The sequence below is a fragment of the Cricetulus griseus genome, chromosome 9 (genome assembly GCF_003668045.3).
Source record: "Cricetulus griseus strain 17A/GY chromosome 9, alternate assembly CriGri-PICRH-1.0, whole genome shotgun sequence".
In the NCBI taxonomy this organism is placed as follows: Eukaryota; Metazoa; Chordata; class Mammalia; order Rodentia; family Cricetidae; genus Cricetulus; species Cricetulus griseus.
Genome location: NC_048602.1, coordinates 5,414,730 through 5,429,002, shown reverse-complemented (window position 1 = coordinate 5,429,002; position 14,273 = coordinate 5,414,730). Strand labels below are relative to the sequence as shown.

Genomic DNA, 14,273 nt, shown 5'->3' with positions numbered 1-14,273 from the left:
CATCTAGTGTATTAGATTTACAGCTAGATATTTGACCATTTATGATCACATATATGGTTATTTTTCTCTGCTTTTGTTTGGTTTGTGGCCAGTGCATAGCAACAACATTGATTTTTTGTATATTGATTTTTGAAATTCATTAACCTACTTACATTCTGTTATGAATTTTAAGAAGCTAGTCTACTGAGTCTTGTAAATTCTTCCATAACCCGAACCTTATCACCTCTGAATAATGGTGCTGGAAACTTTCACCTTCTTTTCTATTTTTATTTTATGCGTGTGGGTGTTTTGTCTGCTCATCTGTCTGTGCACCTCGTGTGTGCCTGGTGCCTGTGGGAGTCAGAAGAGGGCATCAGATCCCCTGGGACTGAAGTTACAGGCAGCTGGGGCCCGACATGTGGGTGATGGGACTCGAACCTGGGTCTTCTGCAAGAAGATCCCGTGAATACTCTTAGCCGCTGAGCCATGTCTCCAGCTCCCACCTTCTCCTTGCTTTATGGCAACCTTAAAGTGTTCAAGAAAAAAGCAACAGTCTCTCTCTCACACCCATTCTCTGAAGAAACAGGGTGAGGATCGAGCCATTAAAATGCTTCAATATTTACACACTTGTGTAAGCTATCGTTCCCAGAATGCTAGTCATCAAATTAATAGGTCCACAACTCTTCTTACTTTGCTGTTATTATATTTGAAGCAGAGTCTCAAGCATCCTGGGCTGGACTGGAGCTCCCTATGTAGCAGGATATGACTTTAAAATGATCTTCCTGTTTCTGTCTCCAGACTGCCGGGGTGTAACAGGCCTACACAGTTACACCCAGTTTTGTAAGGTGCTGGCACCTAGGACTTTGTGCATGCTAGGCAAGCCGTCTACCGATTAAGCTCCACCCTCAGCCCGTTTGCTGAGAATTTTAATCATAAGTGGATGTTGAATTCATTCAACGCTTTTACTTCTTTGCATCTGTTGAGGTAAGCATATGACTTCCCTCATTAGGCTGATAATGTGCTCATTTACACCAATTGGTTTTCCGATATTTAACCATATAAATATATATATATTCTTTATAACCATATATATATATATATATATATATATATATATATATATTCTTTATTACAGGGCTCGGAGAGTTGGCTTGGCCATGAAGAACCTACCTACTTCCTTCCAGAGGACCCAGGTTCAGTTCCTAGCACCCACGTTGGGAGGTCACAATGACCTCTATATCCAGCTCTAGGGAATCTTCTGGCCTCTGAAAACACTGCACACAAGTGCACAAGCCCATAAACAGACACACATACATGTAATTAAAGATAATAAAAGTAAAATTCTAGTGGCTAGAGAGATGGCTCCGCGGTTAAGAGCTCTACAGTCTGGCTGTAACCCGATTATGATCTATTTGACTATTGCAGGTACCCCATTCTTCTGGGGCTCTGGTAAAATGAGTTAGGCATGCGCTTTTATCTTATGTGTTTTCCATATTTTTGTCTCTACTGAATTTTAGACTAGCCTTTTTTTAGAGCATTCATTTCTGTTAAATATAGCCATTGAATTTTAATTTTGGTAATTGTACTTTTTGTTTCTAGAGTTGCTTTTTTGGCGTTTCTTTTGCTTTTCATGGTTTCTAGCTCTCTGACAAGATTTTTTTGATTTTTATGTTCTAATCAGGTATGTATATGTGCATCTGTGCGTATCGCAGGTACTCACAGAGGCCAGAAGATGGCATCAGACCCCTGCAGCCGGAGTCGCAGGCAGTTGTGAGCTGACTGATGTAGGTGCTGGGAACCAAACCTGGGTTCTCTGCAAAAGCTTTGTGCTTTGAGCTGCTGAGCCGTCTCTCCAGCCCCTTGACAAGACTTTTGGATTTGTGGTTTGCTGTTGTTTGTTTTGAGACAGGGTCTCATTGCTGGCCTAAAATTTGCCAAGTAGTTGAGGGTGACCTTGAACTGATTCTGATCCTCTGGAGTCACTGGGTGAGGTGACTCCAGAGCCGTATCCCACCTCACCCAGTTAACAGCACTGGGGCTCAGACACAAGGGTTGGTAATTGTTAGGCAGTCACTTGGTGGTGGTGGCATACTCCTTTAGTTCCAGCATTCAGGAAGCAGAGGCAGGTGGATCTCTGTGAGTTCGAGACCAGCCTGGTCTACAAGAGCTAGTTCCAGGACAGCCTCCAAAGCCATAGGGAAACCTGACTCCAAAAACCAAAAAAAAAAAAAAAAAAAAAAAAAGGGTAATCATTCAACCAACTGAGCTACATTTCCAGCCCATGGCTTCTCATTACTAGTGTCTTCGGTGATTATGGTTCCCATTGCACTAACACTCAAAAAAAAATTCTTTTAAAGGCAAAGTCTCCCCCATGTAACCCGCACACACCTTGAGGTCAAACTGGCAATCCTTCTGCCTCTGCTTCCTCAGTGTTCGTGTTACAGAAGTTCACCACAGCACCCTCTTGGCTCTACACAACTTCATGTGAACTTGTGATTTTATTTCTCTTGGGTTAAAGGAATGGGATTTCAGAATCACGGGGGAGGTCAATACGTGGCTTTATAAAAAAAAAAAAAAGCTGGGTGTTGGAGGCGCACGCCTTTAGTCCCAGCACTCTGGAGGCAGAGGCAGGTGGATCTCTGTGAGTTCAAGACCAGCCTGGTCTACAAGAGCTAGTTCCAGGACAGCCTCCAAAGCAACAGAGAAACCCTGCCTCGGAAAAAAAAAAAAAAAAAAAAAAAAAAAACCAAGCCATTTTTTCCAAGCGTTAGCTCTCTTTCAGTTTCCTGCCAGCATGAGACATCCAGTCCCCGTTTCAATTGCTACCCGGTGGGTTGGCCATTCCAGTGGGTGTGCCGAGGTGCCTTGATGCTTCTCACTTGTATTTCCCTGGTGACTAATGGCGCCTAATGCATCTTCAATCTCCTGCTGGCTGGCCATTAGTGCCTTTCTTTGTGAAGTGTCTACTTAAAGCTCTGTTGGCTGCTCAGGTAAAGGCCGGTCTGATAACACGCTCCTGGAATCACAGGGAGAGGTGGAGGGTCATGCCACCTTGGAGGTAATCTTGGGCTATCTATGTAGTTTGAGAAACTGACCCCCAAAACAAAGCAAACAAGTAGGCAGAGTGGTTCACTCCTGTAATCCCAGCATTCCAGAGGTGGAAGCAGAAGAGTCAGAAAGTTCAAAACCATCCTTGGCTACGTAAGTTCAAGGCCAGCACGGGATACATGAAAAAGATCAGGTTATTTGATTTTCTTTTTCCTTCAGTGCTAAAGACAGACTCCTAGGGCTTGGGCGTGGTTATTGAGAACTTTACCATTGAGCTAAAACACGGGCCTGTTGGTCTGTTTTTCAGAAGCTTTGCAGGGCGCTATAGGGAGGGTGGAGTGTGGCAGCCACGGACCAGACAGACTTCCTGGACTCTGGGAGACTTGGCTTTACATCCTGAAGCTCTGGCCTGCTGTCTAGAGAGGTTGGGACCATTTACAAACCTCAGCCCAGCTTCCTGCAGCCTGGCAGCTTTGCAGAGCAGAGCCCGTCAGTAGATTGCCGGCACTCTCTCCTTCCTTCACCCAGAGTTAGAAGCCAACCTGCCATCTGGCCTAGAGATGAGCACGGCCTGCTTTCCGTGGGCCACACCTGCACAGTTGTATGAGTTGTAAAAGTATTGCAAGGTGTCGCTTCTGAGCTGGTCATGGGGGTTCATGCCCTTAACACTGGCACACAGGATGTTAAAGCATGAAGACTGCCGGCTCCAGGCTAGCGGAGATACAGAGTCCTGGGCTGTCCTGAGCTACATGGTGTGACTGTGTCTCAGAAAAGAAGGGAGGGAGAGAGGGAGGGGAATGGAAGGGACACAGAAAGGCGGGCTGTAGAAACGACTCTGTGGTTAAGTCTTGTCTTGTTCTCTGTCCACTCATGGCAGCTCACAACTGCCTGTAACTCCAGTTCTAAGGGATCTCATGCACTCTTCTGAGGGTGCCAGACACACGTGTGGTATACATGCATACATTTAGGCACTCACACTTACGCATAAAAATAAAATAAATCTGAAAGAAAAGAACAAACAGGATGGATGGATGGATGGATGGATGGATGGTCAGGCTTTTGGTCAGCAAATAACCTATCCTTGGATCTAGGAAGGAGGCTCAATTGCAAAGTGCTGGAAGACCTGAGTTTGGTCCCCAGGAGCCACATAAAAGACTGGGCTGTGTTTGTAACCCCACAACCAAGGGAAGCAGAGACAGGAAGATTCCCGAGGGTCCAGCCTGGCCTACTTGGTGTTTTTCAGACCAGTAAAAGAAAAAAAGGTAGACAATCCTGAGAAATGATGCCTGAGTTTGTCCTCTGATCACACACGCTGAAAGCATGCTCTCACGTGAACACACACACACACACACACACACACACACACACACACACACACACACAGAGCCTGTCCTTGGGTCATAGCCCACAAATATCCACCATCTCTCCTTTGGGACCGCTAGAACTTCCCATATCTTAGCAACTAGAGGGGACACCAGAACCCCAACCAAAGTCCAAGACTATGCTTGCTCTGATTTGGATGGTGCCCTGGTGTCTTGGCTATTCCATCACATGTGTTCTGGGGGCAGGACATGCTAATACCACCCACGAGAGTAACTAACATGCCCTCAATGTGTCAGGCACAGCTCTAGTGATCCTCGCAAAGCCTCAAGAGAAGCTGGCCCTGCGTCCTTCTCTGATACAAGTCCCCACTTTCTGTTTGTAGCCAGAGGGAGCCTTGACCCCCAGCAGGTCCGGGTCCTCCCTGCCCACAGCCCCACTCAGGTCCCTAACTGTCCCTCTCTCCCTTAGCTCTGGGCACAGTGGGCCACTTTCTCCCATTCTAGCTCTAGACCTTAGGAAGAAACTTTTGGATTCTTTAGGGACCAGACTCAGCCTGGCCGGGCCAGGAGTGGCCATGAATATCAGAGACCCTCCACCCAACCCCAGAGTCCCCGGCTCCCACAGTGTCGTCAGCGCCTGTCCCATGACCACCGTCCAGCTTCCCCTTTCTCCTGCACCCAGGGTGCTACACTGTGGGAATGGGGGAGGGGGCTTCCTGCAATTGGCTCATGCCCAAGGGCTCCAACCTCAGGTTCCTCCTTCAGTTCCAGTTTAGGCTCCTGCTAGGGACTAAAATAATCCCTGCCTCCCCCATCGTCCTCCATGAGCTCTCCTCCTTCCTGGCTCCCAGCGGCTTCCCCACTCAGCATCACAGCCCAGCCGGGCCCAGTGGTCACCCCAGAGCCACCACCTGCCTCACCTCAAACCCAAGTTCTGTTTCTGTGGTGTGCACATCTGAGACGCGAATTCTCACCCTCTCTGCTTTCTCTCTGTCTTTCATAGTTTTCCCTCTCTACCAGTGAAATCTTCAGGCCCTGGGCCCCATGTCTGTCTTTCTTTGCTGTGTGGCTGTGGGCAACAGTCTTTACCTCTGTGTCAAAGGGATGGCAGGCGTCTGCCTCAGGTGAATACTGTCGAGACGAAGTGACAACATTTGGAAGGGCTGTCACGAGTGTTCCTGCCCGTGGCTCTCTCTTAACGGCCTGTGACTAGGGCAAGGATTGGATTATCAACCAGCAGTTGCTTACATGGCCGAATATCGGACCCTGCTCTAGGAATGTCACTTAGCAAACGACCTACTGTCCCTTCTGTTATAATATGTGTCCTCTGTCTGGACATGAAGGTCAAGGGCTACTTCTCCAGCCCATAAAGACTGTGGCACAGACCCTTGCTACTTTCTCTCTGGTGTCATGTCTGTGTGCCCCTCCCCCCTGCTGTTGTCCCCTCCTCCTGCTGCCACCACCCACCTCAGACTTCCTCCTTCACTTGGTCGGACGTCACACTGCATCCCACCAGCCGCTGGACTGTGGTGTCCAGTGCACGTCTGGCCACCATGGGCGCCCTGGAGCCCTCCTGTCCCCTTCTGTTCCTTCCTGTCCTTCTGACTGTGGGAGGTGAGTCGGGGGGCTTCTGCAGCTGTCACCTGCATCTTCAGCTCAGGTCGGGGCCAGGGCTGGGCAGAGAGCGGGGAGGGACAGGCCAGGACCGCCAAAGGGGAGGGCTGAGCAGAAGAGGCTTCCTCTAGGGCCTGTGGGTCCCACCCTGAGCTGGAGGCCCCCAGATTTGGACCCTGGTAGAACAAGGAGGAGGGGACATCGAAACCAGACAAATTGACACAGGCATCACACACTAGCCCCCGCACCAGCCCCCTGGGTGTCATGAAACCTGCCCTCTACCGAATTCTTTAGCTTCTACACCCACTGTCTAGCGGGCCTCAGTTTACATCTTCCTTTTGAATACGGAATCTCAGATAGCCCAGGCTAGCTTCAACCTTGCTATGTAGTTGAGGCTAACCCCAACCTTCTGATTCTCCTGTCTCCATCTCTCTCAGTTTACCTAATTTTTCCTCTTTAGGATTAAGTCCCGTCCAGGCCCAGAGCGGTAAGCCATGACACCCCCAATCTTTCCCCATTCCTCTCAAAGACCTCCCCATGTCACCCTTTTTCCTTCTAACCCTCTCTCTGCTAACAGCCAGTCCCTGACTGTCACCCTCTGTCACCCTCCTCATCCTCTGTGACATTTTCCCAGAATGCAACTGCTCTCCCGTGAGCCCAGGCATACTGGCTGGGATTGTGCTGGGTGACTTGGTGCTGACACTGCTCATTGCCCTGGCTGTGTACTCTCTGGGCCGCCTGGTCCCTCGAGGCCGAGGAACTGCGGATGGTGAGTGGGCCTGTAGGAGCTGCCCTGTTGGAAGCAGGGATTGGGAGAAGTTTTCCAGGTCACACATATCTGAAGGGCTGGGGCTGGGGATGGAAGGGCTGGTTTGTTATTATTTGTTTTTGTTTCTTCCCTGAATGCTGAGGATCCAGACAGGGCCATGCATTTGTCCGGAAAGCACTCCCTACAAACTGAGTTACACCTTCAGGCCAGAGGGCGGGTGTTTGTTTTTCTCTCTTATTTCGTTTTTATATATTTTTAAAAGATTTATTTATTTATTATGTATACAGTGTTCAGTCTGCACCCCAGAAGAGGGCACCAGATCTCATTACAGATAGTTGTGAGCCCCCATGTGGTTGCTGGGAATTGAACTCAGGACCTCTGGAAGAGCAGCCAGTGCTCTTAACCTCTGAGCCATCTCTCCAGGCCTATATATTTTATATTTTAACTGTGTATTGTGTATACACATTTGAATGCAGAGTCTTCTGAGGTTGGAAGGTGACACCAGAGTTGCAAGTAATCCAGCCACCCAGTGTGGGTGCTGGCAATTAAAATTGGGTCTTCTGCAAGATGGTTCTGCTGAACCATCTCTCCAGTTGCTCAGAAGGACTGGTTTTAAAACACCAAAACAGGGGTACCAGTGGCACATGTCTTTAATCCCAGCACTCGGGAGACAGACACAGGCACATCTCTGTGAGTTCAAGGTTAGCCTGGTCTTCATAATGAGTTCCAAGACAGCCAGGCCTACACCAAGAAACCCTGTCTCAAACAACCAACCTAACAAAAAACAAAACAAAACAATAAAAACAAAATAGTCTCAATTCACAACTTACTCCATCTTTTGTTTAGTTTTCTTTTTGTTTTTCGAGACAGGGTTTCTCTGTGGCTTTGGAGTCTGTCCTGGAACTAGCTCTTGTAGACCAGGCTGGTCTCGAACTCACAGAGATCCGCCTGCCCCTGCCTCCCGAGTGCTGGGATTAAAGGCATGTGCCACCAATACCCAGCCAGTTTAGTCCATCTTTACACTTTATGTCACTCTCTACCCTCTACAGGATCCCGGAAGCAACGCATTGCTGAGACGGAGTCACCCTATCAGGTAAGAACACCAAATCTTTCTCGACCTTCACTCCTGCCTGCCCCTAGCCCCACCCCTCACATGCACACACATATGCTCTCTCTCTCTCTCTCTCTCTCTCACACACACACACACACACACACACACACACACACACACACACACACTACCCTTCCCAGCACCTTAAGGTCCCTTCCCCCAGCAATTCCGCTAATCTTGAAAACAAAGGAGGCATCAGTCCAACATACCAGTGATCAACCGTGACCTTTACGCTCAGTCTCAGATGTGGGGGGCACATAGAGGGGCTCTGTCTTTGTTAGGCTTGCCCTCTCTGGGGAAAGCCTGGCCCTCAGTCAGACTGGGAGAAGCCCTTGGAGAGGCAGAGAAAAGAATTTAGCCTAAGTGTGGTGTCTCTAAAGAGGGGAGCTCTGCTGGTGTTGGGGTGCAGCAGCAGCGGGCTGTGGGCATTGTACATCCCTTTGAGGAAGACCAAAGCTGGACTACTCAGAAAATGCCACCCAAAAAGTACAAAGTGATCCTAGAACTTGGAAGGCAAGACGATGGGAAGTTTAAAGCCAACTTGGGCCACTTAGTGAGGCTGAGGTTAGGCTGGACTACAGAAAGACACCCTGTCTCAAAAAAAGGGGAGTGGTGACGGTAGAGTGTCATACGGCATGGTTTGGCACAACACTGGTCTAGCATTTGCAAAGCCCTTTATTGAATACCCAGCACCAAAATAAACCTTAGTAGTAATTAGCATACTGTCCCCAGATTTCAGAAGCGAGGCAAGGATTGTGAGCTCGAGGTCAGTCTAGCTTATATCTGATATCTCAAACATCTGAAACAGAGCTGGGCATGGTGGTGCACGCCTTTAATGCCGGTATTGGGGAAGCAGAGGCAGGTGGATCCCTGTGAGTTTGAGGCCAGTCTGGGTCCAGACCTGCCAGGGCTATATGATGAAACCCTGTCTTGTCTTTTAAAAAGAAAAATAATTAAAAGTAGAATGGGAGCCGGGCATTGGTGGCGCACGCCTTTAATCCCAGCACTCGGGAGGCAGAGGCAGGCAGATCTCTGTGAGTTCGAGGCCAGCATGGTCTCCAGAGCGAGTGCCAGGATAGGCTCCAAAGCTACACAGAGAAACCCTGTCTCGAAAAAAAAACAACAAAAAAAAGTAGACTGGGATGATGGGAATGCGGCTCAGTCTACACACAGGGCCCTGGACTCAACCCAATAGGTAAACAAACAGACAACAGAATTAATTCCAAAGAAAACAAGTCACAGTTGTGTACATAAGCTAGAGACAGGGCAAGCTGTCGTTGAACTCACTCCTAAAACCCATAATGTAGTCAGCTGTGTCTGCTCCCTCTCTGTCAAGACTCTATTTGTGAATGAGTGTGTGATGTATGTGTGTGTGTGTGTGTGTGTGTGTGTATGTGTGTATGGTATGTGTGTATGGTATGTGTATATGTGTGTGGTATGTATGTGTGTGGTATGAATGTGTGTGGTATGTGTGTGTGTACAATGTCAAGTCTTATTTTTTAAATTGCATTAATTTATTCATGGGTTATGTGAGGTGGGCGTGGGTGTACATTTGCTTGGTCAGCCATGTGGAGGTCAGAAGACAGCCTGTGGGTGTCCATTCTCTCCTTCCACCTTGTGGGTCTCAGAAATCTGTAGCCCTCCTAGTAGCCGCTGCCATGAGGGTGTGGTCAGGGGAGGTCAAAGATGATGCAGGAACAATTCTTTTTTTTTTTTTAAAGATTTTATTTATTTATTATGTATACAACATTCTGCTTCCATGTATATCTGCACTCTAGAAGACGGCACCAGATCTCATAACAGATGGCTGTGAGCCACCATGTGGTTGCTGGGAATTGAACTCAGTACCTCTGGAAGAGCAGTCAGTGCTCTTAACCTCTGAGCCATCTCTCCAGCCCCCAGGGACAATTCTTAAGGGACCTGGCACACGTGGAAAGTGCCTTCTCTCTGGCCACGCTAGCTTGCGGCCTCTGGGCAAGCTCTGGCTTGTGTTTGGGCTGGTGTTTATGTGAATAAAGTAATCTTAGCCTTACGGACTACGGATCATCTCGTAATAGAAGTCTACCTGGTTGTCAAGCTTTGCAAAAAGTACTTTAGCCATTGAGCCATCTCACCAGCCTTGGGACTCCTTCTTAACCTCTGGGATAGGAGTGAGGGTTAGGAAGCTCCTTCTCTGCAGAAACAGCCATCTAGACTGACCTCTGGCACTTTCTGAGAGTCAGCCCCATGGAGCCATAGGCACGGCTCTCTACCTCACTGCCTGCAGCCATTGTCGCCCATTTGCCTCCTTGCTGGAGAAAAGTTGTCTTTGCAAAGTGTGTTTGGTGCAAGGCAGTGGTGGCACACGCCCTTCATCCCAGCACTTGGGAGGCAGAGGCAGGCGGATCCCTGTGAGTTTGAGACCAGCCTGGTCTCCAGAGTGAGTTCCAGGGCAGCCAGGGCTACAAAGAGAAACCATGTATCAGAAAAACAAAGAAAACCCCTCAGGTTTGACCACCTGAGACTCAGAAGACTGAGGAAGCTGTCCAGCACCCCCAGAGCCAGGAAATTTGAGGGCCTAGTGTCAGCCTGCTTGGTTTACCCTTCAGCGGCTGGGTTGAGAGCTCCATGGGTCAGTACAGTATCCTAATTGGAGAGACTGGTTTGAAGCAAATTATTATGAATCGTTTTGCGGTGGCATTTTGAAGAAAAGAAAGCAAGCCAATACGATAATGCTGGGGTTGGGAAACTGTGAAATGTCCAAGATGTCAAGGGTGAGAAGGAGACTGAAGATCTCGGGTGTTGGCCTTCCAGGCAGAGGGAGCGGCGCTTGCAAAGGCCCTGAGGTTGGGGTACACTGTCGAGGCACAGAAGCAAGGGGAATTCTGGGTATGTTTGAATAAAATCCGGATCTCTTTCATGATTGTAAGTTTGAAGAAGCTGCCAGGGCCCGCGAAGGTCACTAGGAGGCTAGATTTGTTTTGCTTGCTGGGCCGACTCCAATAATGGCCTCTGTCTATTTAGGAGCTTCAGGGTCAGAGGCCAGATGTCTACAGTGACCTCAACACACAGAGGCAGTATCACAGATGAGCCCACACTATGCCGATCTGCAGCCTGATGCCTGAATCCAGTCATTCCTGATGCCTACTCAACATGCCCTCTCTGGGATACAGACCCACACAGTGCCCCGAAATGTCTGACCTCTCTCCATTCTGTCCCCAAATAAATGACAGAGCAAAAACTATGTCTGAGTTATGTTAGACCCGGTGAGGCGTTGGGTACCCGTGGGGCCCCAAGAATGGTCTTAAGTCAGGAAACAGCTACTTGGGAAGAAGTCAGACTTTGGGAAGAACAAGACTAGAGGTATTTGAATGATTTTATTCTAGTCCTGGAGGAGTGTGTTCCCCCCCCACCCCACCCCCACCCCCGAGTGATCCAGGATGGGAGGGTCCGAAGGTGCAGAGGTCAGCCTCTTCCAGGCATGTTGATGTAGACTCTACTGTCTTCTGGTGGGTGGGGTAGAGAGAGCATGAAGCATGACCACCTCCCTTTCCCACATCACCTTCCTGGGAGACCCCCTGCCTCAGGGGCTTCCTCAGGGGTTCCCCAAATACCTCCCCCAGGGTTTCCCAAGCACCTCCTCCAGGGCTTCCCCGGGGACCACCCTCCGGGACCCCCTTCTTCCCTAGGGACCACTACCCACTCTCCAGGCTCCGCCCCGGTGTTTGCTCACCTTGGGCTGGCCTGCTGTGTGGGCGCATACATACAAACACCACCCCCACGATTAGGAGTGACAAGACCGCATCTGCAGCCACCAGGCCTGCCAGGAGCGGCAGGGACAGAGGCCCACATCCGGAGCAGGAACCTGGGGGTTAAAGCCCAGACAAGCAGGCAGCTGAGACCTTTCTCTTTGCCCACACCCTCCCGAGATCCCGGAGACAGGGTGGACCCCAGATTCTTTGGCGTCAGGGAGTGAAATGAGAAGGGGAGGGAGCGAAGAGAGGCTGGGGAGTCACAGAACCCGAGGGCTGTAACCTGAGCACACCAGGAATCGGTTAAGGAGCCTCTCGGTTTCCATCACTTTACTTGGGTGGTGAAGAGTCAAGATGGACCAGAAAGGGGCTGGGATTAGGAAACGGCTCGAGCCAGGGGAGTGTTGTGGGCCCGACTTTCAGGATTGGAGGCAGCCCTCACCTGCTGGCGTCTGACCTGCAGCCACTGTGGAAAGACAGAGAAGGTGGATAGGGGTGGGGGGAGAAGTCCCCAACACAGGCGCAGGGTGGGGGGCGGGGGAGGGGGAGGTGCTTGAGACCTGGGAAATGGGGCTTCCTGGAACACAGATAGTGACCAGAAAAGGGAAATAGTAGTGACCCAGCAATGAGGAGAGCTGACAACTCCAGAATCCCACCCTCACCCCCAAGGACCCAGACCTTGAGACCCAGTGGCTCTCGGGAAAGAAAAGGGCACAGGGAGAATGGCTTGCCCTCTGTTCCGCTCACGTCAGTCACAGCTGTCCCCTCAACCCCTCCCTGCTGTCTTCACCTGGGAGCAGAAACAGGAATAGGAGATGGCCTGGAGGGGTCATGGTGGGCTGGGACCTGAAGGAATCTGGCCAAAGATAGTTATCCAACGAAGTCCTCAGAACAGTAGAGGAGAGAGACAGCTACAACGGATGTCACCCTGGCGGTGACTGTGCTATCCACTTCCTGTGTGTGGGTGCATGTGTGTCCTTAACACTTCCTTTGAGGAACGAATTTGGGGGAGTCAGAGAGCCCAGAGAAGCTTCTGTCATAATCCGGGTGGGTAGGAGTGGTGGGTGGACCGTGGTGTGGGCACTAGGGAGATTCTGGAAATATTCTGGAAGTTAAGCCAACAACATTTGTGGCTGGAGAGGGTGCTTGTTAGGTCACCAGGGATGACTGCAGATTCTGGCCTGAGTGAGATTAGAAAGATGGAGAGTGGGTTGGCAGGAGAGTTTGGAAGAGCTGGTTTAGGAGGGAGAGAGGGCTGCCTACATTTGGGCACACAGAGCTCTCTGGAGATGGGAACATCCACAGTTGGGCCCCAAAGAGTCTGGTCCTGACATGTAAATGCTGATGGTTAAAAGGTGGCATTTAAAGCTGGGAGAGCTCGCTAAAGAAACACACACACACACACACACACACACACACACACAGCTAGAGAGACAGAGAGAGGGAACCAGCAACCAGCTAGGGAAGTTGAGGGTGGAAGCAAGGGAGGAAGAGACCCAGCACTGGGCAGAATGTTGAAAAACAGAGCGAGACATTTGGTCATTACAGTTAAGTGCCGAGGAAGGTCACCAAGTGGGAACTGAGAATGTCAGTCCCCTAGTGGGCTGGGAATTTCTGTTTGGTTCACACCTCTCTATTCCAAGCACCCAGCAAAGTGTGCTTAACTGAGTGATTAACTGAGCTGGGCATGATGACCCAAGTCTGTAATTCCAGCACTAAAGACCAAGGGAGGAAGATGGCTCCGAGTTCAAGGCCATCCCAGCTGATTTAGCAATTGCCAGGCTATGTGGGAAGACCCCAACTCAAAAAAACGAAGCAAGGGATAGGGAGATGGATGGTTCAGCAGACAAAGGTACTTGAGCTGGTTAGAGCCCCAGGATCCACACAGAAAGGCAGCGATTATACAGCCGTTTCTACAGCCACTTCAGAGCACGTTCTTCTACCTCCAGGAGAGCTCACCCCCACTTTTGTTTTGTTTTGTTTTTTTGGTTTTTCGAGACAGGGTTTCTTCTGTGTAGCTTTGGAGCCTATCCTGGCACTCGCTCTGGAGACCAGGCTGGCCTCGAACTCACAGAGATCCACCTGCCTCTGCCTCCCGTGCTGGGATTAAAGGCATGCGCCACCAACGCCCGGCAACCCCATTTTTTAAAGCAGATATTAGAGCCGGACGCAGTGGCTCACACCTTTAAATCCTAGCACTTGAGAGACAGAAGCAGTCGGATCTCTGTGAGTTCAAGGCCAGCCTGATCTACAGAGTGAGTTTCAGGACAGCTAGATCTACATAATGAGATCCTATCTCAAAATAAAACAAAACAAAACAAAACAAGCAAATATTGGTAGCTGGATGCGGTAGCCACATCCGGGAGATGAGGGGGTCAGGCGAAGTTCAAGATTATCCTCAGTTACCTAGGCCAGCCTGGGCTACAGGAACCCATGTCTCTCTGTCTTTCTGCCTCTGCCTCTGTCTGTGTCTCTGCCTCTCTCTCTCTGATGTCTCTTTCTCTGTGTCTCTCTCTGTGTGTCTCTCTGTGTATCTCTGTGTCTCTCTCTGTGTGTGTCTCTCTCTTTGTCTCTCTCTCTGATGTCTTTCTCTTTCTCTGTTTCTGTCCCTCTCTCTCTCTCTCTCTCTCTCTCTCTCTCTCTCTCTCTCTCTCTCTCACACACACACACACACACACACACACACAAATCAAAACTGA

The 14,273-nt window shown here is 49.8% G+C and overlaps 2 protein-coding genes across 6 annotated transcripts; one reads left to right on the top strand and one right to left on the bottom strand.

The window, feature by feature from the left end:
* The first annotated feature begins 5,902 nt into the window (after positions 1-5,902).
* Tyrobp (transmembrane immune signaling adaptor TYROBP) lies at positions 5,903-10,912 on the top strand. 3 transcript variants are annotated; one of them, XM_035449568.1, is made up of 5 exons: positions 5,903-5,963; positions 6,424-6,447; positions 6,583-6,732; positions 7,782-7,825; positions 10,847-10,912. In XM_035449568.1, the coding sequence occupies exons 1-5, from the start codon at positions 5,903-5,905 to the stop codon at positions 10,910-10,912; spliced, it is 345 nt and encodes a 114-aa protein (XP_035305459.1). The 3 variants fall into 3 exon arrangements, with proteins under 3 accessions (XP_035305459.1, XP_027287073.1, XP_035305461.1); XM_027431272.2 differs by having other exon boundaries at positions 6,424-6,450; positions 6,598-6,732; XM_035449570.1 differs by lacking the exon at positions 6,424-6,447 and having other exon boundaries at positions 6,598-6,732.
* A 322-nt stretch (positions 10,913-11,234) lies between these two features.
* LOC113837365 (hematopoietic cell signal transducer) lies at positions 11,235-14,065 on the bottom strand. Of its 3 annotated transcripts, XM_027431273.2 has the most exons (4): positions 12,365-14,065; positions 12,017-12,040; positions 11,556-11,687; positions 11,235-11,328 (listed from the first exon to the last, which is right to left on the bottom strand). In XM_027431273.2, exons 1-4 carry the CDS (start codon positions 12,405-12,407, stop codon positions 11,288-11,290), a joined length of 240 nt encoding a protein of 79 aa, XP_027287074.1. In that variant the 5' UTR covers positions 12,408-14,065; the 3' UTR covers positions 11,235-11,287. The 3 variants fall into 3 exon arrangements, 1 of the variants encoding a protein (XP_027287074.1); XR_004771250.1 differs by having other exon boundaries at positions 11,858-14,065; XR_004771251.1 differs by having other exon boundaries at positions 11,868-14,065.
* Between the last annotated feature and the right edge of the window lie 208 nt (positions 14,066-14,273).